Source organism: Salvelinus alpinus, chromosome 11 (genome assembly GCF_045679555.1).
Source record: "Salvelinus alpinus chromosome 11, SLU_Salpinus.1, whole genome shotgun sequence".
NCBI lineage: Eukaryota > Metazoa > Chordata > Actinopteri > Salmoniformes > Salmonidae > Salvelinus > Salvelinus alpinus.
The window spans coordinates 62,592,594-62,615,756 of NC_092096.1; the positions used below are offsets into that span (position 1 = coordinate 62,592,594).

General features: G+C 44.5%; 1 protein-coding gene across 1 annotated transcript; it reads right to left on the bottom strand.

Annotated features, from left to right (window-relative positions):
- Positions 1 to 586: 586 nt before the first annotated feature.
- Positions 587 to 18,515, bottom strand: LOC139534615 (glycogen phosphorylase, muscle form). The gene is made up of 20 exons (XM_071333884.1): positions 18,130 to 18,515; positions 15,909 to 16,010; positions 15,466 to 15,544; positions 15,220 to 15,323; positions 14,889 to 15,020; positions 14,689 to 14,800; positions 14,389 to 14,471; positions 13,973 to 14,116; positions 13,560 to 13,652; positions 13,262 to 13,408; positions 5,842 to 6,005; positions 5,587 to 5,701; positions 5,362 to 5,463; positions 5,101 to 5,248; positions 4,959 to 5,017; positions 4,010 to 4,151; positions 3,643 to 3,850; positions 3,198 to 3,332; positions 3,023 to 3,089; positions 587 to 2,347 (listed from the first exon to the last, which is right to left on the bottom strand). The coding sequence occupies exons 1-20, from the start codon at positions 18,370 to 18,372 to the stop codon at positions 2,195 to 2,197; spliced, it is 2,532 nt and encodes an 843-aa protein (XP_071189985.1). The 5' UTR covers positions 18,373 to 18,515; the 3' UTR covers positions 587 to 2,194.
- Between the last annotated feature and the right edge of the window lie 4,648 nt (positions 18,516 to 23,163).

Consider the following 23,163-nt stretch of genomic DNA (forward strand, 5'->3'; position numbering starts at 1 on the left):
CACAGGTTGGCAAGTCATATTATTGCCAATAATAAGGCATGCAAGAAATGCATTATTTTAAAACAGTCAACATAATTTGGATAAGCATATTTTGAAATTTCGGTGCATAATTTAAATCAGCTAGCCAACTACTATCTGAACTAGATGGCTAGCTTCAACGATTGCCTACTCACAGAACATGAAAATAACAAAACTGTTTATAAATATATATGGCCTACTCACTGCAGCGCCGATGTTGTCTTTGGGGGGTTTACTGGATAAGTTTGCTCGTTGGTTGATTGCACGTGTCCTCGAAGCCACAGTTGACCGTACTTTCAGCATTCCGCGCAGAAGGCCAGACATGATTCAACCGCATCAACAGGATCCGTTTATAAGGCTAGCTTGTTTGTGAGTTTGTTGCGTGTTATTTGCGTTGGCATTGTTTGAGACTTTATAGTCCTGACCTGCGGAAGCTACGTCATACGATCTTTAAAACTTTTCGCGTGGAAATTTGCTCCGTTTTGATTGGTAGACAGAAAACCATCTAGACATACAAGCGATGAGTGAATGTAGCCATTTTGGAAAGTAACAAAATATCACACAAGTGTTGTAACTTTGTCTCCTTTATTGACTGTTGTTTCACATTGACAAGAGAATGCAGAGTTTGAAGCTTTAAGTGCTTTTCAGAGTCTCTCTAATGGAAGAAAACTACTGGACGTTGTGCAATCTTTATCAACCCTACACACTCAATTACTAGTGATTCAGTAGCGTTAACATTAAGTCCAAGACTTCCAAACAGTGAGAAATACTATTGTACCAGATATGCTTATTTATCTGAACATCAAAAAAGACTTGCAGCTTAACAGTGAGAAGTCAATGTGGGGTCACTTTAGGCTGAACAACTACACACACAGCTTAGTTAAGGCAGCATTATAGTCACGCAGAGAGGTATTAGGCAGAGAAGGTGGAGGAGAGAAGGCTTAGTTTGTTGCACTATATGAAGGATCATTTTCCAACACTGGAACAACGTTTTGAGGATATACTGATGGGATCATTCTAAACAAAACGCAGCCTATAGCAGAAGGTATTTTAGCAATAAGGATTGTGTGTGGGCTACCCAAAACACAAGCATTAATAACACGCAAAAATTACTACATTCGACATACAGACAGACATACATTGAGCAAACAGTTTTATAACATCAAGGATCACGCATGTTAACCTAGTCCCTTCAACTTGAGTGGTTATTCGGTGCAGATATGAATAAAGAGGTGGTCCTTGGCAGGCCGAATCAGTAGTGTAGAATCACAGTGTCTATGTGAGAAGAACGTGCTTATTTTGAATACTTTATTTTGATAAGTCTCTATGTCCCATCATGTCTCATTCTTGGAAGACATGGTTTTGGTACCATTAGACAGTGGTGAGGTGTCCAGCTACTTGTTGACCCCACTGACTGTTAAAGGGTGTATTCTCTGACCATGTTAGCTTAAATGATGGTGAACAGTGTTATTGATGATATTAATGTTGCACAAGCCAGTTGACTATGCATTGCTGGTGCATGTGAGAAGGTGAATGCTGATTTTGAATTAGCCCATTGAGAAGGTGAATGCTGATTTGAATTAGCCCATTGAGAAGGTGAATGCTGATTTTGAATTAGCCCATTGAGAAGGTGAATGCTGATTTTGAATTGAGAAGGTGAATGCTGATTTTGAATTAGCCCATTGAGAAGGTGAATGTTGATATTAATTAGCCCATTGAGAAGGTGAATGCTGATTTTGAATTAGCCCATTGAGAAGGTGAATGCTGATTTTGAATTAGCCCATTGAGAAGGTGAATGCTGATTTTGAATTAGCCCATTGAGAAGGTGAATGCTGATTTGAATTAGCCCATTGAGAAGGTGAATGCTGATTTTGAATTAGCCCATTGAGAAAATTAATGCTGAATGTCGAGGTTGAAAGTGGTATCAGGTTATTGGCCATCACGTAGCCGGACAGGGATTGCTACATGTATAGTCAATCATCAACTAATACTGACCACAATGAAATGACACAATGAAAATGTACTAGTTACAGGGAGCTTTCAGGTTTCTAAACCATTTCTCATGTTAAAATGGTTTTCTTGTGGAATAGCCAGAGGCAAAACCAGAAGCTGGGACTGTGGAAAAACCAGAAGCTGGGGCTGTGGAAAAACCAGAGGTTGGTTTTAGGGCTGGGGTTTATTGGCGAGGATCGTCTGGGGCAGGGATCCTTTCCAGGCTGGGCTCCATGCCCCAGATCTCCCGGGCGTACTGGGAGATAGTGCGGTCGCTAGAGAATTTACCACAACCAGCGATGTTGTGGATCACCATCTTGGTCCATTCTTTAGGGTTCTGTTGGGATGGATGGGAAGAGAGGGGAAATTAAAACCATTGCAGAAGGAAGGAATACTGTTATGTTATGTATCTGTAAAAATTCTTATAACTGACAGGGGAATAGTCAAGTCACAATTTATTTATAGAGCATTTAACAAGTCTCGATACACTTTACAAAAAAGAAAGAAAACAGGGCCTCCCGAGCGGTGCAGCGGTCTAAGGCACTGCATCGCAATGCTAGAGGCGTCACTACAGACCCAAGTTCAATCCCGGGCTGTATCACAGCTGGCCGTGATCGGGAGTCCCAAAGGGCGGCGCACAACTGGCCCAGCGTTGTCCGGGTTAAGGGAGGGTTTGGCCGGTGAGGCTTTACTTGGCTCATCGCGCTCTAGCGACTCCTTGTGGCGGGCTGGGCACCTGCAGGCTGACCTCGGTCGTCAGTTGAACAGCGTTTCCTCCAACACATTGGTGCGGCTGGCTTCCGGGTTAAGCGGGCGGGTGTTAAGAAGCACAGTTTGGCGGGTCGTGTTTCTGAGGACGCATAACTTGACTTTCGTCTCTCCTGAGACAGTTGGGGAATTGCAGCGATGAGACAAGATCGAAATTGGGGGGTAAAATACAAACAAAAAAAGAAGGAAAAAAAGAAAGAAAACAATTGATATTAAAAAGATTTTCAGTCTATGAAACACTCACCTTGTAGAGAGCACTGACTTTCTCTTGGCATTTGATGTAAGCTTCGTAGTCAGCGAACACCTTGAATCTGTAACACAAACATCACGCTCGGTTAGACATTGTGCGGCTGCGTGTATAACGGTAGAGTACAGTGTGTCCGCATTTGGGTGTTGTGACTCAGCGTTTTCCACCCCACCTGTCATGGTGAAGCAGCATGTTGACAATGTCCTTGAAGAGGTCGTGCTGGTCGGGGCTAAAGAATCCACCAGCGATCTGGTCCATGGCCTGCTTCAGCTCAGGAATGCGGTTGTAGTAGTCCATGGCATCATATCTGAGAAGATGGATACATTTATAAAGAAGAGGATACACTTATAAAGAAGATTTTTTTTAAATCCATTATGGGATGCATGCCAGTTATCATCCTTCCTTCCAAGTCATTCAAAAAGCTGTCTCTTTCGGTTCTATCCTTTACCATGCAAATCATCTTGGCTTCTTCACCAAAGTTTACCCAGTAAGCATCCTTCCATGTCTTCCGAAATGTTCTCTCCTTAGCTATCATCCAATGCCAATCCTCATGTCTTCTTCTCCACCATCTCAGATCAGAACCCTTCGTCCATCCATTCACCTCCCCACTGTCTTACCCACTCTTGTCCATGGCGTCCACGTCGTCCACCCTCATGCCGAAGATGAAGAGGTTCTCTTCTCCGGCCTCCTCGGCCATCTCTACGTTGGCTCCGTCCATGGTGCCGATGGTGAGCGCTCCGTTCAGCATGAACTTCATGTTGCCAGTGCCAGATGCCTCAGTGCCAGCTGTGGAGATCTGCTCAGACAGGTCGGACGCAGGGATGACTGGCGAGAGAGAGACAGAGAGAAGGAGAGAAACCCGAAACAGAGAGATGAGACAAGGCAGAGAGAAAATGTATGTGGAAGAAGTGGGAAGCCCCTTAACTACACTCCAATGGGAACATAAACAAAACCAAGAAAGCAGCAAGTATGTGAATTATTTACTTTTCTCGGCCAGAGTGACCTTGTAGTTCTCCAGGAAGATGACTTTGAGGCGGTCTCCCACCACAGTGTCGTGGTTGACAATCTCTCCGATGGCAGTGATCAGCCTAATGATCAGCTTTGCTGTGTGATACCCAGGGGCAGCCTGGGAAAAAATTTAGAATATGAAATCACATGGATGCCAAAATCTTATACAGAAGGCACAGATCTGTTTGTGCTGTCTTGCCAACTTTGGTCGTTGTCTCCATAGCAGTTGGTAAAACAGCTCAAACTGATGTGGGACAGGCTAATGTCGTGGAAATATTCGCTCAATCATATTTCTCTATTTGTGAATTCAAATCGACTTTATTACAAAGTAACAAGCCGAGCTGGCCCATGGGCCAACTAACTTTCCAGCCTCGGCACATACCTTTTATACAGTTTTCATCCTTATGTCACGCACATAGTAACTCCTCTTTATGTTAATGATTCGACTTCCCTCCCCTTTGGCATTTAGCCACCAATATCTTTTTGCCTTGCACTCATTTTAGCTTGGTTTCCATTTTCTTATTGGCACAGACATTAGGGCATAGATTCCATTGGTGGCGTAACCATAGCAATGATACAAAAACAAACATTAGGGCATAGATTCCATTGGTGGCGTAACCATAACAATGATACAAAAATAAACAGACACACACACTCCTGATGCAGGTGCATGTCTAATGGTGCTTGAGTAATACAAACCTATGCTCATAATGCACGTCTAATGAACCTCACAGGACTAGGTAATGGCTTCCCTTAGCCTAATGACCTAGACACATATATAGAGTGCATTGATTCTGCTTACTACTAAGATGTATAATGTGCACACATGTACTGGAAAATTCCCAATACTAACAAAATATATCCAATTAGTTTTGCAGTACAACCTGTATCCTAATGACTTGATCAAACGTCTATTGTGGCTCACCTTTCCTCCAATCATGATAGTCCTGGGGGTCCAATTCTTGTTGGGCTCCTTCTTGATGCCTGATTGAAAAAGACGACAGGTTAACTTGGTTGACAGAATAATGTCTCTCAGTAAAGCTGTGAAAGAACAGAGGACCACTCACGGTTGTAGAGAGTGATGATGTGCAGGCAGTTGAGCAGTTGCCTCTTGTACTCGTGGATCCTCTTGACTTGAACGTCGAACATGGAGTTGGGGTTGATCTTCACCTTGTAGTGCTCCTCCAGATAGGCAGAAAACTTCAGCTTGTTCTCCTACAGATAGACACAGTAAAGTGTTAGGAGGTATCGTACGGACCTGGGCTCAGACTGAGATGGGGACTCGAATTACAATGACAACATATTTCAAGAGATTGTTATGTTCTGACCTGTTTGACCTTGGCGATGTCATGAATCAAAGAGTCGTCATCCACAAACGTCAGCAACTTCTTCAGTTGGTCCAGATCGCGGATGTAATCCTCACCGATCCTCTGAACATTCACACATACAGAAATAACCATTTTTAGAATCATCATTTCTCAGACACTACTGCGACACTAGCATCAACTGTCACTCCGCTTTGGTTATGATTTTAGCTACACTCCACCACACACCTCTGCAATGACTTCAGCCAGCCCAGGGTTGCACATGACCAGCCAGCGTCGGGGCGTGATCCCGTTAGTCTTGTTCTGGAACTTGTGGGGGTCCACCTCGTAGAAGTCCTTGAACCTAGTGGGCTCAATGAATGATTGATAGATCAAATACCATTTAACATATGGGGCCAGTGGGAAAACAGGTTACCATGTTGGCTAGGGATAGCGTCATAAGTAGCTAGAAATAAAACAAACTAAAACAACGTTTCTTCGTACAGAGTTGCTTTGAGGATGTCCGAGTGGATGCGGGCCACTCCGTTGACGGCGTGGGAGCCCACGATGCACAGGTGAGCCATGTTGATCTTCTTCTGGTCGCCCTCCTCCACTAGGGACATGCGGCGCAGACGATCCTGGTCCCCGGGGTAGAGCTTAGCGATGCGCTGAGGGAAGGAGGATTGGAAACAATTACCTTCACACCCATTTGTCTGCATCACATTGAAGAAGCAAATGTTGAGGGATATGTTGTTGCTTTTTACAGTAGCTAACTCCTAATCCTCTCAGGCACGTGAATATATGTTTACAGTATATTCTCTCATATACAGTGCATTCGGAAAGTAATCAGACCCCTTCACTTTTTCCACATTTTGTTACGTTACAGCCTTATTCTAAAATTGATTAAATTCCCCCCCCCCCCCCCTTCAAATCAATCTACACACAATACCCCATAATGACAAAGCAAAAACCGTTTTTCAATAAAGTTTTGCAAATGTATAAAGGTCAGGTGCATCCTGTTTCCATTGATCATCCTTTTCAAATTCAGTTGATTGGACATGAATTGGAAAGGCACACACCTGTCTATATAAGGTCCCACAGTTGACAGTGCATGTCAGAGCAAAAACCAAGCCATGAGGTTGAAGGAATTGTCTGTAGAGCTCCGAGACAGGATTGTGTCGAGGCAGAGATCTGGGGAAGAGTACCAAAACATTTCTGCAGCATTGAAGGTCCCCAAGAAAACAGTTGCCTCCATCATTCTTAAATGGAAGAAGTTTGAAACCACCAAGACTTCCTAGCGCTGGCCGCCCGGCCAAACTGAGCAACTGGGAGAAAAGGGCATTGGTCAGGGAGGTGACCAAGAACCCGATTGTCACTCTGACAGAGTTCCAGAATACCTCTGTGGAGATGGGAGAACCTCCCAGAAGGACAACCATCTCTGCAGCACTCCACCAATCAGGCATTTATGGTAGAGGGGCCAGATGAAAGCCACTCCTCAGTAAAAGGCACCTGACAGCCCACTTGGAGTTTGCCAAAAGGCACCTAAAGGACTCTCAGACCACGAGAAACAAGTCTCTGGTCTGATGAAAGCAAGATTGAACTCTTTGGCCTGAATGCCAAGCGTCACGTCTGGAGGAAACCTTGCACCATCCCTACGGGGAAGCATGGTGGTGGCAGCACCATGCTGAGGGGACGTTTTTCAGTGGCAGGGACTGGGAGACTAGTCAGGATCGAGGGAAAGATGAACTGAGAAAAAGTACAGAGAGCTCCTTGATAAAAACCTGCTCCAGCACACTCAGGACCTAATACTGGGGTGAAGGTTCACCTTCCAACAGGACAACGATCCTAAGCACACAGCCAAGACAACGCAAGAGTGGCTTCGGGACATGTCTCTGAATGTCTTTGAGTGGCCCAGCCAGAGCCCGGACTTGAACGAGATTGAACATCTCTGGAGAGACCTGAAAATAGCTGTGCAGCAACGCTCCCCATCCAACCTGACAGAGCTTGAGAGGATCTGCAGAGAAGAATGGGAGAAACTCACCAAATACAAATGGGAGAAACTCCCCAAATACAGGTGTGCCAAGCTTGCAGCTTCATACCCAAGAAGACTCGAGGCTGTAATCACTGCCAAAGGTGCTTCAACAAAGTACTGAGTAAAGGGTCTGAACACTTATTTATTATTTATTTTTAATACATTTGCCAACACTTCTAAAAACCTGTTTTTGCTTTGTCATTATGGGGTATTGTGTGTAGATTTGATGAGGGGGGGGGAATTATTTAATCCATTTTAGAATAAGGATGTAACATGACAAAATGTGGAAAAAGTGAAGGAGTCTGAAAACTTTCTGAATTACATTTACATTTACATTTAACTCATTTAGCAGACGCTCTTATCCAGAGCGACTTACAAATTGGTGCATTCACCTTATGATATCCAGTGGAACAACCACTTTACAATAGTGCATCTAACTCTTTTAAGGGGGAGGGGGGGTTAGAAGGATTACTTTATCCTATCCTAGGTATTCCTTAAAGAGGTGGGGTTTCAGGTGTCTCCGGAAGGTGGTGATTGACTCCGCTGACCTTGCGTCGTGAGGGAGTTTGTTCCACCATTGGGGTGCCAGAGCAGCGAACAGTTTTGACTGGGCTGAGCGGGACTGGGCTGAATGCCCTGTACACGTACACTCGTACAGCTGTAATACTGTATGTTACAGGAGTGCCCTGTATACGTACACTCGTACGGCTGTAATACTGTATGTTACAGGAGTGCCCTGTATACGTACACTCGTACGGCTGTAATACTGTGTGTTACAGGAGTGCCCTGTATACGTACACTCGTACGGCTGTAATGTTACAGGAGTGCCCTGTATACGTACACTCGTACGGCTGTAATACTGTATGTTACAGGAGTGCCCTGTATACGTACACTCGTACGGCTGTAATACTGTATGTTACAGGAGTGCCCTGTATACGTACACTCGTACGGCTGTAATACTGTATGTTACAGGAATGCCCTGTATACGTACACTCGTACGGCTGTAATACTGTATGTTACAGGAATGCCCTGTATACGTACACTCGTACGGCTGTAATACTGTATGTTACAGGAGTGCCCTGTATACGTACACTCTGACGGCTGTAATACTGTGTGTTACAGGAGTGCCCTGTATACGTACACTCGTACGGCTGTAATACTGTATGTTACAGGAGTGCCCTGTATACGTACACTCGTACGGCTGTAATACTGTATGTTACAGGAGTGCCCTGTATACGTACACTCGTACGGCTGTAATACTGTATGTTACAGGAGTGCCCTGTATACGTACACTCTGACGGCTGTAATACTGTGTGTTACAGGAATGCCCTGTATACGTACACTCGTACGGCTGTAATACTGTGTGTTACAGGAGTGCCCTGTATACGTACACTCTGACGGCTGTAATACTGTATGTTACAGGAGTGCCCTGTATACGTACACTCGTACGGCTGTAATACTGTGTGTTACAGGAGTGCCCTGTATACGTACACTCGTACGGCTGTAATACTGTGTGTTACAGGAGTGCCCTGTATACGTACACTCGTACGGCTGTAATACTGTATGTTACAGGAGTGCCCTGTATACGTACACTCTGACGGCTGTAATACTGTATGTTACAGGAGTGCCCTGTATACGTACACTCGTACGGCTGTAATACTGTGTGTTACAGGAGTGCCCTGTATACGTACACTCGTACGGCTGTAATACTGTGTGTTACAGGAGTGCCCTGTATACGTACACTCGTACGGCTGTAATACTGTGTGTTACAGGAGTGCCCTGTATACGTACACTCGTACGGCTGTAATACTGTATGTTACAGGAGTGCCCTGTATACGTACACTCTGACGGCTGTAATACTGTATGTTACAGGAGTGCCCTGTATACGTACACTCGTACGGCTGTAATGTTACAGGAGTGCCCTGTATACGTACACTCGTACGGCTGTAATACTGTGTGTTACAGGAGTGCCCTGTATACGTACACTCGTACGGCTGTAATACTGTGTGTTACAGGAGTGCCCTGTATACGTACACTCGTACGGCTGTAATACTGTATGTTACAGGAGTGCCCTGTATACGTACACTCGTACGGCTGTAATACTGTATGTTACAGGAGTGCCCTGTATACGTACACTCGTACGGCTGTAATACTGTGTGTTACAGGAGTACCCTGTATACGTACACTCGTACGGCTGTAATACTGTATGTTACAGGAGTGCCCTGTATACGTACACTCGTACGGCTGTAATACTGTGTGTTACAGGAGTGCCCTGTATACGTACACTCGTACGGCTGTAATACTGTGTGTTACAGGAGTACCCTGTATACGTACACTCGTACGGCTGTAATACTGTATGTTACAGGAGTGCCCTGTATACGTACACTCGTACGGCTGTAATACTGTGTGTTACAGGAGTGCCCTGTATACGTACACTCGTACGGCTGTAATGTTACAGGAGTGCCCTGTATACGTACACTCGTACGGCTGTAATACTGTGTGTTACAGGAGTGCCCTGTATACGTACACTCGTACGGCTGTAATACTGTGTGTTACAGGAGTGCCCTGTATACGTACACTCGTACGGCTGTAATACTGTATGTTACAGGAGTGCCCTGTATACGTACACTCGTACGGCTGTAATACTGTGTGTTACAGGAGTGCCATGTATACGTACACTCGTACGGCTGTAATACTGTGTGTTACAGGAGTGCCCTGTATACGTACACTCGTACGGCTGTAATGTTACAGGAGTGCCCTGTATACGTACACTCTGACGGCTGTAATACTGTATGTTACAGGAGTGCCCTGTATACGTACACTCGTACAGCTGTAATACTGTATGTTACAGGAGTGCCCTGTATACGTACACTCGTACGGCTGTAATACTGTATGTTACAGGAGTGCCCTGTATACGTACACTCGTACGGCTGTAATACTGTGTGTTACAGGAGTGCCCTGTATACGTACACTCGTACGGCTGTAATACTGTATGTTACAGGAGTGCCCTGTATACGTACACTCGTACGGCTGTAATACTGTATGTTACAGGAGTGCCCTGTATACGTACACTCGTACGGCTGTAATACTGTGTGTTACAGGAGTGCCCTGTATACGTACACTCATACGGCTGTAATACTGTATGTTACAGGAGTGCCCTGTATACGTACACTCGTACGGCTGTAATGTTACAGGAGTGCCCTGTATACGTACACTCGTACGGCTGTAATACTGTATGTTACAGGAGTGCCCTGTATACGTACACTCGTACGGCTGTAATACTGTATGTTACAGGAGTGCCCTGTATACGTACACTCGTACGGCTGTAATACTGTATGTTACAGGAGTGCCCTGTATACGTACACTCGTACGGCTGTAATACTGTATGTTACAGGAGTGCCCTGTATACGTACACTCGTACGGCTGTAATGTTACAGGAGTGCCCTGTATACGTACACTCGTACGGCTGTAATACTGTATGTTACAGGAGTGCCCTGTATACGTACACTCGTACGGCTGTAATACTGTGTGTTACAGGAGTGCCCTGTATACCTACACTCGTACGGCTGTAATACTGTATGTTACAGGAGTGCCCTGTATACGTACACTCGTACGGCTGTAATACTGTGTGTTACAGGAGTGCCCTGTATACGTACACTCGTACGGCTGTAATACTGTATGTTACAGGAGTGCCCTGTATACGTACACTCGTACGGCTGTAATACTGTATGTTACAGGAGTGCCCTGTATACGTACACTCGTACGGCTGTAATACTGTATGTTACAGGAGTGCCCTGTATACGTACACTCGTACGGCTGTAATACTGTATGTTACAGGAGTGCCCTGTATACGTACACTCGTACGGCTGTAATACTGTATGTTACAGGAGTGCCCTGTATACGTACACTCGTACGGCTGTAATACTGTGTGTTACAGGAGTGCCCTGTATACAGTGGGGCAAAAAAGTATTTAGTCAGCCACCAATTGTTCAAGTTCTTCCACTTAAAAAGATGAGAGAGGCCTGTAATTTTCATCATAGGTACACTTCAACTATGACAGACAAAATGAGAAAAAAAAATCCAGAAAATCACATTGTAGGATTTTTAATGAATTTATTTGCAAATTATGGTGGAAAATAAGTATTTGGTCAATAACAAAAGTTTATCTCAATACTTTGTTATATACCCTTTGTTGGCAATGACAGAGGTCAAACGTTTTCTGTAAGTCTTCACAAGGTTTTCACACACTGTTGCTGGTATTTTGGCCCGTTCCTCCATGCAGATCTCCTCTAGAGCAGTGATGTTTTGGGGCTGTTGCTGGGCAACACAGACTTTCAACTCCCTCCAAGATTTTCTATGGGGTTGAGATCTGGAGACTGGCTAGGCCACTCCAGGACCTTGAAATGCTTCTTACGAAGCCACTCCTTCGTTGCCCGGGCGGTGTGTTTGGGATCATTGTCATGCTGAAAGATCCAGCCACGTTTCATCTTCAATGCCCTTGCTGATGGAAGGAGGTTTTCACTCAAAATCTCACGATACATGGCCCCATTCATTCTTTCCTTTACACGGATCAGTCGTCCTGGTCCCTTGCAGAAAAACAGCCCCAAAGCATGATGTTTCCACCCCCATGCTTCACAGTACGTATGGTGTTCTTCGGATGCAACTCAGCATTCTTTGTCCTCCAAACACGACGAGTTGAGTTTTTACCAAAAGTTATATTTTGGTTTCATCTGACCATATGACATTCTCCCAATCTTCTTCTGGATCATCCAAATGCTCTCTAGCAAACTTCAGACGGGCCTGGACATGTACTGGCTTAAGCAGGGGGACACGTCTGGCACTGCAGGATTTGAGTCCCTGGCGGCGTAGTGTGTTACTGATGGTAGGCTTTGTTACTTTGGTCCCAGCTCTCTGCAGGTCATTCACTAGGTCCCCCCGTGTGGTTCTGGGATTTTTGCTCACCGTTCTTGTGATCATTTTGACCCCACGGGGTGAGATCTTGCGTGGAGCCCCATATCGAGGAAGATTATCAGTGGTCTTGTATGTCTTCCATTTCCTAATAATTGCTCCCACAGTTGATTTTTTCAAACCAAGCTGCTTACCTATTGCAGATTCAGTCTTCCCAGCCTGGTGCAGGTCTACAATTTTGTTTCTGGTGTCCTTTGACAGCTCTTTGGTCTTGGCCATAGTGGAGTTTGGAGTGTGACTGTTTGAGGTTGTGGACAGGTGTCTTTTATACTGATAACAAGTTCAAACAGGTGCCATTAATACAGGTAACGAGTGGAGGACAGAGGAGCCTCTTAAAGAAGAAGTTACAGGTCTGTGAGAGCCAGAAATCTTGCTTGTTTGTAGGTGACCAAATACTTATTTTCCACCATAATTTGCAAATAAATTCATAAAAAATCCTACAATGTGATTTTCTGGATTTCTTTTCTCATTTTGTCTGTCATAGTTGAAGTGTACCTATGATGAAAATTACAGGCCTCTCTCATCTTTTTAAGTGGGAGAACTTGCACAATTGGTGGCTGACAAAATACTTTTTTGCCCAACTGTACGTACACTCGTACGGCTGTAATGTTACAGGAGTGCCCTGTATACGTACACTCGTACGGCTGTAATACTGTGTGTTACAGGAGTGCCCTGTATACGTACACTCGTACGGCTGTAATACTGTATGTTACAGGAGTGCCCTGTATACGTACACTCGTACGGCTGTAATACTGTGTGTTACAGGAGTGCCCTGTATACGTACACTCGTACGGCTGTAATACTGTATGTTACAGGAGTGCCCTGTATACGTACACTCGTACGGCTGTAATACTGTATGTTACAGGAGTGCCCTGTATACGTACACTCGTACGGCTGTAATGTTACAGGAGTGTTTGGCTCTACCCCCAGGTGACGGTGGTTGATCTCGTAGATGATCTCCAGGTGTCTGGGCAGAAGGTTCTGGAGCAGGTCGGTGGGCCAGCGCTCCAGAGCCTCAGGCAGGACGGTGTGGTTGGTGTAGGCACAGGTACGTGTACAGATGTCCCAGGCCTGAGAGATGAGGGAAATACAATGATACATGTAGAAGGAAATTGTCTTGGTTAATGTTTGGTGAATCCATTTAGGAGCATTTCCCCATTTGTGGTAAGTATTCTTTACACTTGTTTGTATCATTGCTTTAGCAGGGGGACCAGCACTATACCTTCTCCCATGTCTGGTGCTCTGTGTCCAACAAGATCCTCATCAGCTCAGGGATGGCCATGGCAGGGTGGGTGTCGTTCAGCTGGATGGCCACCTACAATACAGGCAGGGGAGAGGGCATCAGACAATACAGTTGGAAGACACCGTTAGGGGAGGAAACTGTTGCATGTGAACACATAGTCTCACATTCAAATGTATTTATCAAGCCCTTTTCACATCAGCCGATGTCACAAAGTGCTTATACAGAAACCCAGCCTAAAACCCCAAACAGCAAGCAATGCAGATGTAGAAGCACATCATACCGGAGTGTGCTCAGTGAACAAAGCCATTTGGAGACTATATGGTACTTTGATACATATAATTCAGTTAGGACATACACTTAGCGTCCTAGACTATCTATCGTATCCATCTTACCTTGTCAGGTAGGGTGGACAGGTCAACGCGCACAACCTCAGTGGAGCCGAACTTGGAGGACTTGAAGCGACGGATGATGTCCTGCAGAGTGGCTGCCACCACAAAGTACTCCTGCTTCAGACGCAGCTCCTTGCCCTCGAAGAACTGGGGTCAAACACAGGACCACAGTCCATCACACTTGATTATTATTATGATGTTCTCAGAGAAGTGCTTTGAAGACTCAGCTTAAATGCATTCTTACAGGAACCTGTGTCTATATTGAGCAGGAGACATAATACTTTAAATGGATGAAATGTTTTGACAGCATTAGGAAAACTCATTGATTCGTTACAATGAATCGTCATTGTCGATAAGAATTTGTTCGTAGAACTCGTCTGGCTCAATAAAGGTTCAAATCAACACTGGGTTCTACTCACGTTGTCATTGGGGTACAGAACACGGGAGATGTTCTCGGCCAAGTTTCTGTCCAGCACAGCTTGAATATAGCCACCCACGTTGACTGTAGAACAAACAAAAATGCTGTGGTCACATCTAGCATTTCAAATGTCTTGCCTAGTACTGTTTTCCAGCTCCCATCAGGACAATCAACATCACGATTGTTGAATTAGATTACGGATAAACAAACTGATGGTTGAATTTGATTACTGATAATAATATTACAAAGGTTGTAAAGATTTCCATTAATACATCATTTAATCAGTCCAGAAGTAACTCACAGTCTTTCAGGTTGAAATCACAGGGGGCCTTGGCAGACCACAGTCTCATGGTGTTCACAACGTTATTCCTGTAGCCAGGGACCGGGGTGTCATAAGGAAGGGCCAACACTACCTGTTAATGTAGAAGGGCCATGTAATGTTTAGTTACGTCCACAATGATTATTATTTCTATGTTGTATCGTCTTTATGTAGTCTCTCACCTGTGTGTCGACCCATTTCAAACCCTCGGGGGTGTGCTCCACTCTGCCGTAGAAGTGGACGGGTCGCATGTACTCAGGGCGGGCCTTCTCCCAGGGGTTGCCGTAGCGCAGCCAATCGTCAGCCTCCTCTACCTGTCGATTATCATGATTATACAGCATCATGAGTTTACTATGACTAGTTTGCAAATGTGAGAAATGATTCATAAAATAATTTGACCATCTGAAGCACATGACTCCAACAAGCACCGAAAATGACTATTTACACTGACTAACATGTAATCAAAGACACAGACATGTACATACATATAGTAAACTTTGCCAGTTAAACTACCTGCCAGCCATTCACAATTTTCTGGTTGAAGATGCCGAACTCATAGCGGATGCCGTAGCCGTAAGCTGCCAGTCCCAGAGACGCCATGGAATCTAGGAAGCAGGCTGAGAGCACAGGGGGAGGGGCGAGAGAGATGGGGTGAGACAGGGTTGTCCTGACCACTGAGCATCACTGTCGTTGGCAACACTATTTTTAGGGGGGAAGCAGCGAGGTAGACCAATAGAGAGTCAAGGAGGAGGAACTCACCGGCGAGCCGTCCAAGGCCACCATTTCCCAGCCCGGCATCTTCCTCAATGTCCTGCAGCTCCTCCATGTCCAGGCCCAACTGATGAAGATGAAGATACATTGTTAAGATTCATAGTACTTCATTAGTCTATAATACATTATAAAATGAGGGAGGATGGAGCTACATTAATGTATTAGGAAAAGCTTTTTCTTCTGAATACATGGAAATGGGGCAGTGTTCAATCTCAGAGCAGGACAATGTACCTGAAATTCTTACATAAGAAAGTATCCTTGAATCTTGAATGAAGTGTGAGAAAAAGCACTTATTTTCAGTTGCATAAATGTTCAATGTGCCAGTTCCATACCCTCTGCAGTGTATGTCAGACGCAATGTTCTAGGTTGAGGTAACTATGATGGTCCACTGTCAGGGTTCAGGAGTGGCCTAAGGCCTATCCATCTCTCACCTGATAGGTAGCCTCGTCACATGCATTCTCCAGAGCCAGGTTCACCATTGTATTCTGCAGGGTGCGTCCCATGTAGAACTCAAGGGACAGGTAATACACACGCTAGAGAGGAACAGCAGGGGAAGGTTCATCAAGGAGAGTTAATGCAGTACAGTGTCAATATTAAACACCTTCAGCCACCCAACAGTAGTGTGCCCCCATGTGGTTGCCCTGCGAAAATGCCACGTTGTCTATGACCCTCAGGCAGCGGCTGTGGCCAGGGGGAGAGAGCAGGTGCTGCCAACAACAGGAGAGCTATTCTTGGCGACCAGTCAAGCAACAGCTCTTTGTGAGTGCATTTGGACTCACTTGAAACTCACTTGAAACTCCCTGCCAGTTGAGTCTGGGTTTATTTTCTCGGTACACGGTACACCCCAAGGTCTCATAACAACCTATATAAAGAGTGCTGAAAACAGTGCCAGCATTATGTTCCTGGCCTGAAAACCTAACGGATTAATCAACACTGTACTTACTGTATGTCAGTATAATATTTCTCTGCAGCCTGTCTCCACCCATTACAACATTATACAGAGGAAATGTACATTGTACATCATATAATCGTTCACGTTCCAATTCATGTATGGGGTATGTTACTCACACTGAAGCTATGAAATGAAATGACTCTTCTGCTTGATTATTTCTAAGGTCACTACAGTATTTTAACAGCGTTGAGCAGGGTGGCGTGATCCTAAATGTATAGTTGGGAGGGGTTGACACCTGAACCTTTGATTGACCTTTGACATTTCAAATGTTGTTCTTCGACAATCGGGGGAATGCAAATGAGGGCGTGGAAAACAGAGCGCACCACTGTCCCATTAAGTGTGACTAAGATAAAGTGACAAAGGCATCCAGTCCCTGGATATAAATATAGCAGCATTGGTGATCAGTTCCTAAATGTTCGAGCGACTAGGGAGATTGGCGCAGATGGGGTTGCATTAACACACAAAACAACAGGACAGATTTTATTACTGTGGGTTGTAAATTTGATGACTTTAGGGAGCGTGGATTGTTCTTCTGCTTATGAAGCCTACATAGCCATATTTATATGTGAAATGTACAAATACCAAAAATGTAGTTGAACCCGAGCTCGATGACTAGGTGTTATCACCTAAGGATTAGTGGACACAAATGCTAATATATTTCTTAGGAGGCATTGGGCAAATATGTTCTCAGGGACTTTGGCTTTATTAAAGTTGACCTCCGGACACTAATAAAATGAATGTCATTCAAGGCCTGTAGCTCAGGGCCAGGAGTTACAAGCCCAATGACACTGCAGACCTTTTCATTTACATTTCTGTTATAAGTTACCATATCATACAATCAACATGATGTCTGCTCTTCTGCACACAAAAATATCATTTTGTTCCCATACCAACCATAATAATGAATGTGGCTATACTGGTATGATGCTGATTGGGTAGTACACAATGTTCTATCAGCTTTATTGGATCAGGCAGAGAGAGCCTCTTGTGCGTTCTGGTTCAATTAATTGATAAATCATTGTTTCTGTGCCACTGATATGTATGAGATAGAGAATAGGAATAATTCTAACAGCTAAAATCCATCTCCAAAAGAATTTAACACATATAATGTGTCATGACAGTATTTAGGCTACTATGTAAACATATTGGTTTGGGTTACAGCAACTTCTAGGCTATCCTATTACGCAATACATATTTAACAACCAGTTGACTGGCCCTCATTAAACAGTGCGCTGCATTAGTGTCATTCTACAAGTGTCAAGCACTAGCTTGACAATATTGACACTTCCATTTCAGCTATCAATGCATCGTCAGATGCATTCTATGTTAGAATAGAGAGAGACAAACGTTTACTGAATCGTGTTCTCATCCATAGATGCACAACATGGTTATGTAACTTGTAAGGGGCTTTAGAGCGCTCAATACAGAATTCGGCATGCTCATGTTCACCGCCTAATTACATTGAAGATTAAATAGGTAGGGTACTTAAAGACATGTTATACACATAACGTTTATGTAACTATAGCGTCTGAAGCGCATCTCTAGTCTAGACTTCAGCATCATTGCACATACTGCGCAGTAATATTTCCCTGGGAAGCCATCCCTCCCACTTTCCGGAGTCTGACAGAGGCGTACGTGCCGAGTAGCGTGCGAGGGGATGGGATCACTATGACACTGCGACAACCATGTCGCTTGCTTACTTTGGGGTCTTTCTCATAGTAGTGCTGCTGCGTCCTGATCCATCTGCCCACCAGATGGTCGCGGACAGTGTTGGCCAAGGCGAAGTAGTAGTCCCTTTTGGTCGCCACATTTCGGTCCTTTACCAGCGTAAAGTGGAGATGGCGATTAAAATTGGTCTTAAGGTCTGAAACATTTTCCACTCCTGCAAGCCCCCGCACAGATATCTGCTTCCTCTTATCCTGGTCTGTCAGTGGCTTGGGCATCTTGGTAAATGCGTATTTTCTATTGTGCGACTGTAGATCCGAAAGGCAAATATCAACCGAGGATGATGAGAGATGGCTTCGCGTGTCACACGGTGTGTCCTTCCTCCCTCTGTCTCTTCAAAGTGTGGACACCAGAGTTGGTATGCCAGTCCTGCACTGTTATATATAAACGCACATACAAAATGTCGAGCACATAGGGCGGGTCTTACAGAACCTCCAGCCCAATTGACAGTTGATCCTCTTCGTGACAATAATGGTTAGTGCTATACGGTATTCTTAGGACGTCCGTAACCTAACCCCTACCCTTATCCTAACCTTAACCCGTATCCTAACCTTAACCCGTACCTCAACCATTTCAATTCCAATGGCCTTTGATCCCGGACGTCCCAAGGATTTCAGATAGCACAGACCATGACAATATGCAGGGATATTCACTATTAACGAGACCACCCCCCCCCCCCAAAAAACTCCCTCGAACAGCTGAGAAGGGATGATGGCATTGAGGAGTGTACATGAGGGGTGTGAGCCATGCAGCCTATCAGCTGTCGGGACGACGGTGATGTATAGCCTATTATTTGGGTAGAATATTCTGTCTGCCTGGATACATGCACAAGTACAGTGAAATGCCTTTCGTACCACGTGTCTATTCCGCAGAAAACACAAATATTATATTTAATCAATACAAAATGATTGTATACATTGTACAGTGTTAGAGGGTCCTTTATCCATGATATCTTACAGGGTGGTTGGTGGTGGACAGTCTTGGTGCAGAATACATGCAACAGGTTCTCAAATAACTATGTGCATTGACTGTCCAAGCCTTATTATTGAGGATCTAACTTTATTTTCCTCTCCAGGACCAATGATCCACCCTTTAGGAATTTGATCATGAAATCTATTAATAGCCACGTTGTATATAAGCGAAACAAAAGGGCGTTTGTTTGACCCATGCGAACGTGACCAAATACATGACTGAAACAGGAACTAACTTGGCCGCGATTCATACGAAGCCTATGGTGGATTTAGCCAGTGGTGGAAAAAGTATCCACTTTTCATACTTGAGTAAAAGTCAAGATACCTTAATAGAAAATGACTCGAGTAAAAGTAAAAGTCCCCCAGTAAAATACAGCATGAGTAAAAGTCTAAAAGTATTTGGTTTTAAATATACAGTACCAGTCAAACGTTTGGACATACCTACCCATTCCAGGGTTTTCTTTATTTATATTTTCTATGAAACTATGAAAAACTATGAAATAACACATATGGAATCACGTAGTGACCAAAAATGTGTTAAACAAATCAAAATATATTTTTGAATCTTCAAAGTAGCCATCCTTTGCCTTGATGACAGCTTTGCACACTCTTGGCATTCTCTCAACCAGCTTCATGAGGTAGTCAACTGGAATGCATTTCAATTAACAGGTGTGACTTGTTAAAAGTTAGTTTGTGGAATTTCTTTCCTTCTTAATGCGTTTGAGCATTATTGTGTTATGACAAGGTAGGGGTGGTATACAGTAGATAGTCCTATCTGGTAAAAGACCAAGTCCATATTATGGCAAGAACAGCTCAAATAAGCAAAGAGAAATGACAGTCCATCATTACTTTAAGACATGAAGGTCAGTCAATCCGGAAAATTTCTAAAACTTTGAAAGTTTCTTCGAGTGCAGTCACAAAGACTATCAAGCGCTAACATGAAACTGCCTCTCATGAAGAGCGCCACAAGAAAGGAAGACCCAGAGTTACCTCTGCTGCAGAGGATAAATTCATTAGAGTTAACTGCACCTCAGATTACAGCCCAAATAAATGCTTCCCAGAGTTCAAGTAACAGACACATCTCAACATCAACTGTTCAGAGGAGACTGCATGAATCAGGCCTTCGTGGTCGAATTGCTGCAAAGAAACCACTACTAAAGGACACCAATAAGAAGAAGGGAGTTACTTGGGCCAAGAAACAGGCGCAATGGACATTAGACCAGTGGAAATCTGTCCTTTGGTCTGATGAGTCCATATTTGAGATTTTTGGTTCCAACCGCCATGTCTTTGTGACACGCAGAGTAGGTGAGCGGATGATCTCCGCATGTGTGGTTCCCGCCGTGAAGCTTGGAGGAGGTGCTTTGCTGGTGACACTTTGATTTATTTAGAATTCAAGGCACACTTAACCAGCATGGCTACCACAGCATTCTGCAGCGATACACCATCCCATCTGGTTTGTGCATAGTGGGACTATCATTTGTTTTTCAACAGGACAATGACCCAACACACCTCTAGGCTGTGTAAGGATTATTTGACCAAGAAGCAGAGTGATGGAGTGCCGTATCAGATGACCTTGCCTCCACAATCACCGACCTCTACCCAATTGAGATGGTTTGGGATAAGTTGGACCGCAGAGTGAAGGAAAAGCAGCAAACAAGTGCTCAGCATATGTTGGAACTCCTTCAAGACTGTTGGAAAAGCATTCCAGGTGAATCTGGTTGAGAGAATGCCAAGAGTGTGCAATGCTGTCATCAAGGCAAAGGGTGGCTACTTTGAATAATCTAAAATACACTGCTCAAAAAAATAAAGGGAACACTTAAACAACACAATGTAACTCCAAGTCAATCACACTTCTGTGAAATCAAACTGTCCACTTAGGAAGCAACACTGATTGACAATAAATGTCACATGCTGTTGTGCAAATGGAATAGACAAAAGGTGGAAATTATAGGCAATTAGCAAGACACCCCCAAGAAAGGAGTGATTCTGCAGGTGGTGACCACAGACCACTTCTCAGTTCCTATGCTTCCTGGCTGATGTTTTGGTCACTTTTGAATGCTGGCGGTGCTCTCACTCTAGTGGTAGCATGAGACGGAGTCTACAACCCACACAAGTGGCTCAGGTAGTGCAGTTCATCCAGGATGGCACATCAATGCGAGCTGTGGCAAAAAGGTTTGCTGTGTCTGTCAGCGTAGTGTCCAGAGCATGGAGGCGCTACCAGGAGACAGGCCAGTACATCAGGAGACGTGGAGGAGGCCGTAGGAGGGCAACAACCCAGCAGCAGGACCACTACCTCCGCCTTTGTGCAAGGAGGTGCACTGCCAGAGCCCTGCAAAATGACCTCCAGCAGGCCACAAATGTGCATGTGTCAGCATATGGTCTCACAAGGGGTCTGAGGATCTCATCTCGGTACCTAATGGCAGTCAGGCTACCTCTGGCGAGCACATGGAGGGCTGTGCGGCCCCACAAAGAAATGCCACCCCACACCATGACTGACCCATCGCCAAACCGGTCATGCTGGAGGATGTTGCAAGCAGCAGAACGTTCTCCACGGCGTCTCCAGACTCTGTCACGTCTGTCTCATGTGCTCAGTGTGAACCTGCTTTCATCTGTGAAGAGCACAGGGCGCCAGTGGCGAATTTGCCAATCTTGGTGTTCTCTGGCAAATGCCAAACGTCCTGCACGTTGTTGGGCTGTAAGCACAACCCCCACCTGTGGACGTCGGGCCCTCATACCACCCTCATGGAGTCTGTTTCTGACCGTTTGAACAGACACATGCACATTTGTGGCCTGCTGGAGGTCATTTTGCAGGGCGCTGGCAGTGCACCTCCTTGCACAAAGGCAGAGGTAGCGGTCCTGCTGCTGGGTTGTTGCCCTCCTACGGCCTCCTCCACGTCTCCTGATGTACTGGCCTGTCTCCTGGTAGCGCCTCCATGCTCTGGACACTACGCTGACAGACACAGCAAACCTTTTTGCCACAGCTCGCATTGATGTGCCATCCTGGATGAACTGCACTACCTGAGCCACTTGTGTGGGTTGTAGACTCCGTCTCATGCTACCACTAGAGTGAGAGCACCGCCAGCATTCAAAAGTGACCAAAACATCAGCCAGGAGGCATAGGAACTGAGAAGTGGTCTGTGGTCACCACCTGCAGAATCACTCCTTTTTTGGGGGTGTCTTGCTAATTGCCTATAATTTCCACCTTTTGTCTATTCCATTTGCACAACAGCATGTGACATTTATTGTCAATCAGTGTTGCTTCCTAAGTGGACAGTTTGATTTCACAGAAGTGTGATTGACTTGGAGTTACATTGTGTTGTTTAAGTGTTCCCTTTATTTTTTTGAGCAGTGTATATAGTTTGAGTTGTTTAACACTTTTTTGGTTACATGATTCCATATGTGTTATTTTATAGTTTTGATCTCTTCACTATAAAATACTAAAAATAAAGAAAAACCCTTGAATGAGTAGGTGTGTCGAAACCTTTGACTGGTACTGTAATTAAGTATCAAAAGTAAATGTAATTGCTAAAATATAGCTAAGTGTCAAAAGTAAAAGTTTTAAAAAGTGTGTGAATTGGACCATTTTCCTGTCCGGCTAACCATTCAAAATGTAACGAGTACTTTTGGGTGTCAGGGAAAATGTATGGAATAAAAAAGTACATAATTTTGTTTAGGAATGTTGTGGAGTAAAAGTAAAAGTTGTCAAAAAGTTCAATAGTAAAGTAAAGTACAGATACCCCCAAAAAAGACTTTAGTACTAAAGTACTTTACACCACTGGATTTAGCCTATACTGTACAAATGAATGTGATATTTGATGCTCTCTCACTAATTGATTGTACAATGTGTACACATTTCAGTTTGTGAGTGTCTGATATCGGGGTTGGAGATGTATTAATTTCGACATTAGAAATATATTTCTTATTAACAATGGCAACACTGCCATGCTGATCTGAGCCTTGCTTTTGGAAAACCACATCCCAGAAACCCTAGACCCACTCCAATTTGCATACCGCCCAAACAGATCCACAGATGATGCA

Bases quoted from the DNA above. Each gene is read 5' to 3' on its own strand.
- LOC139534615 (XM_071333884.1), bottom strand. From the start codon at position 18,372: ATGCCCAAGCCACTGACAGACCAGGATAAGAGGAAGCAGATATCTGTG. The intron at 4,152-4,958 runs GTGAGCCACAAT...ATTTTTTCCCAG, and splicing joins CTATCATGATTGGAGGAAAG to GCTGCCCCTGGGTATCACAC. The intron at 3,333-3,642 runs GTAAGACAGTGG...CCATCTTCTCAG, and splicing joins GACGCCATGGACAAGAGTGG to ATATGATGCCATGGACTACT.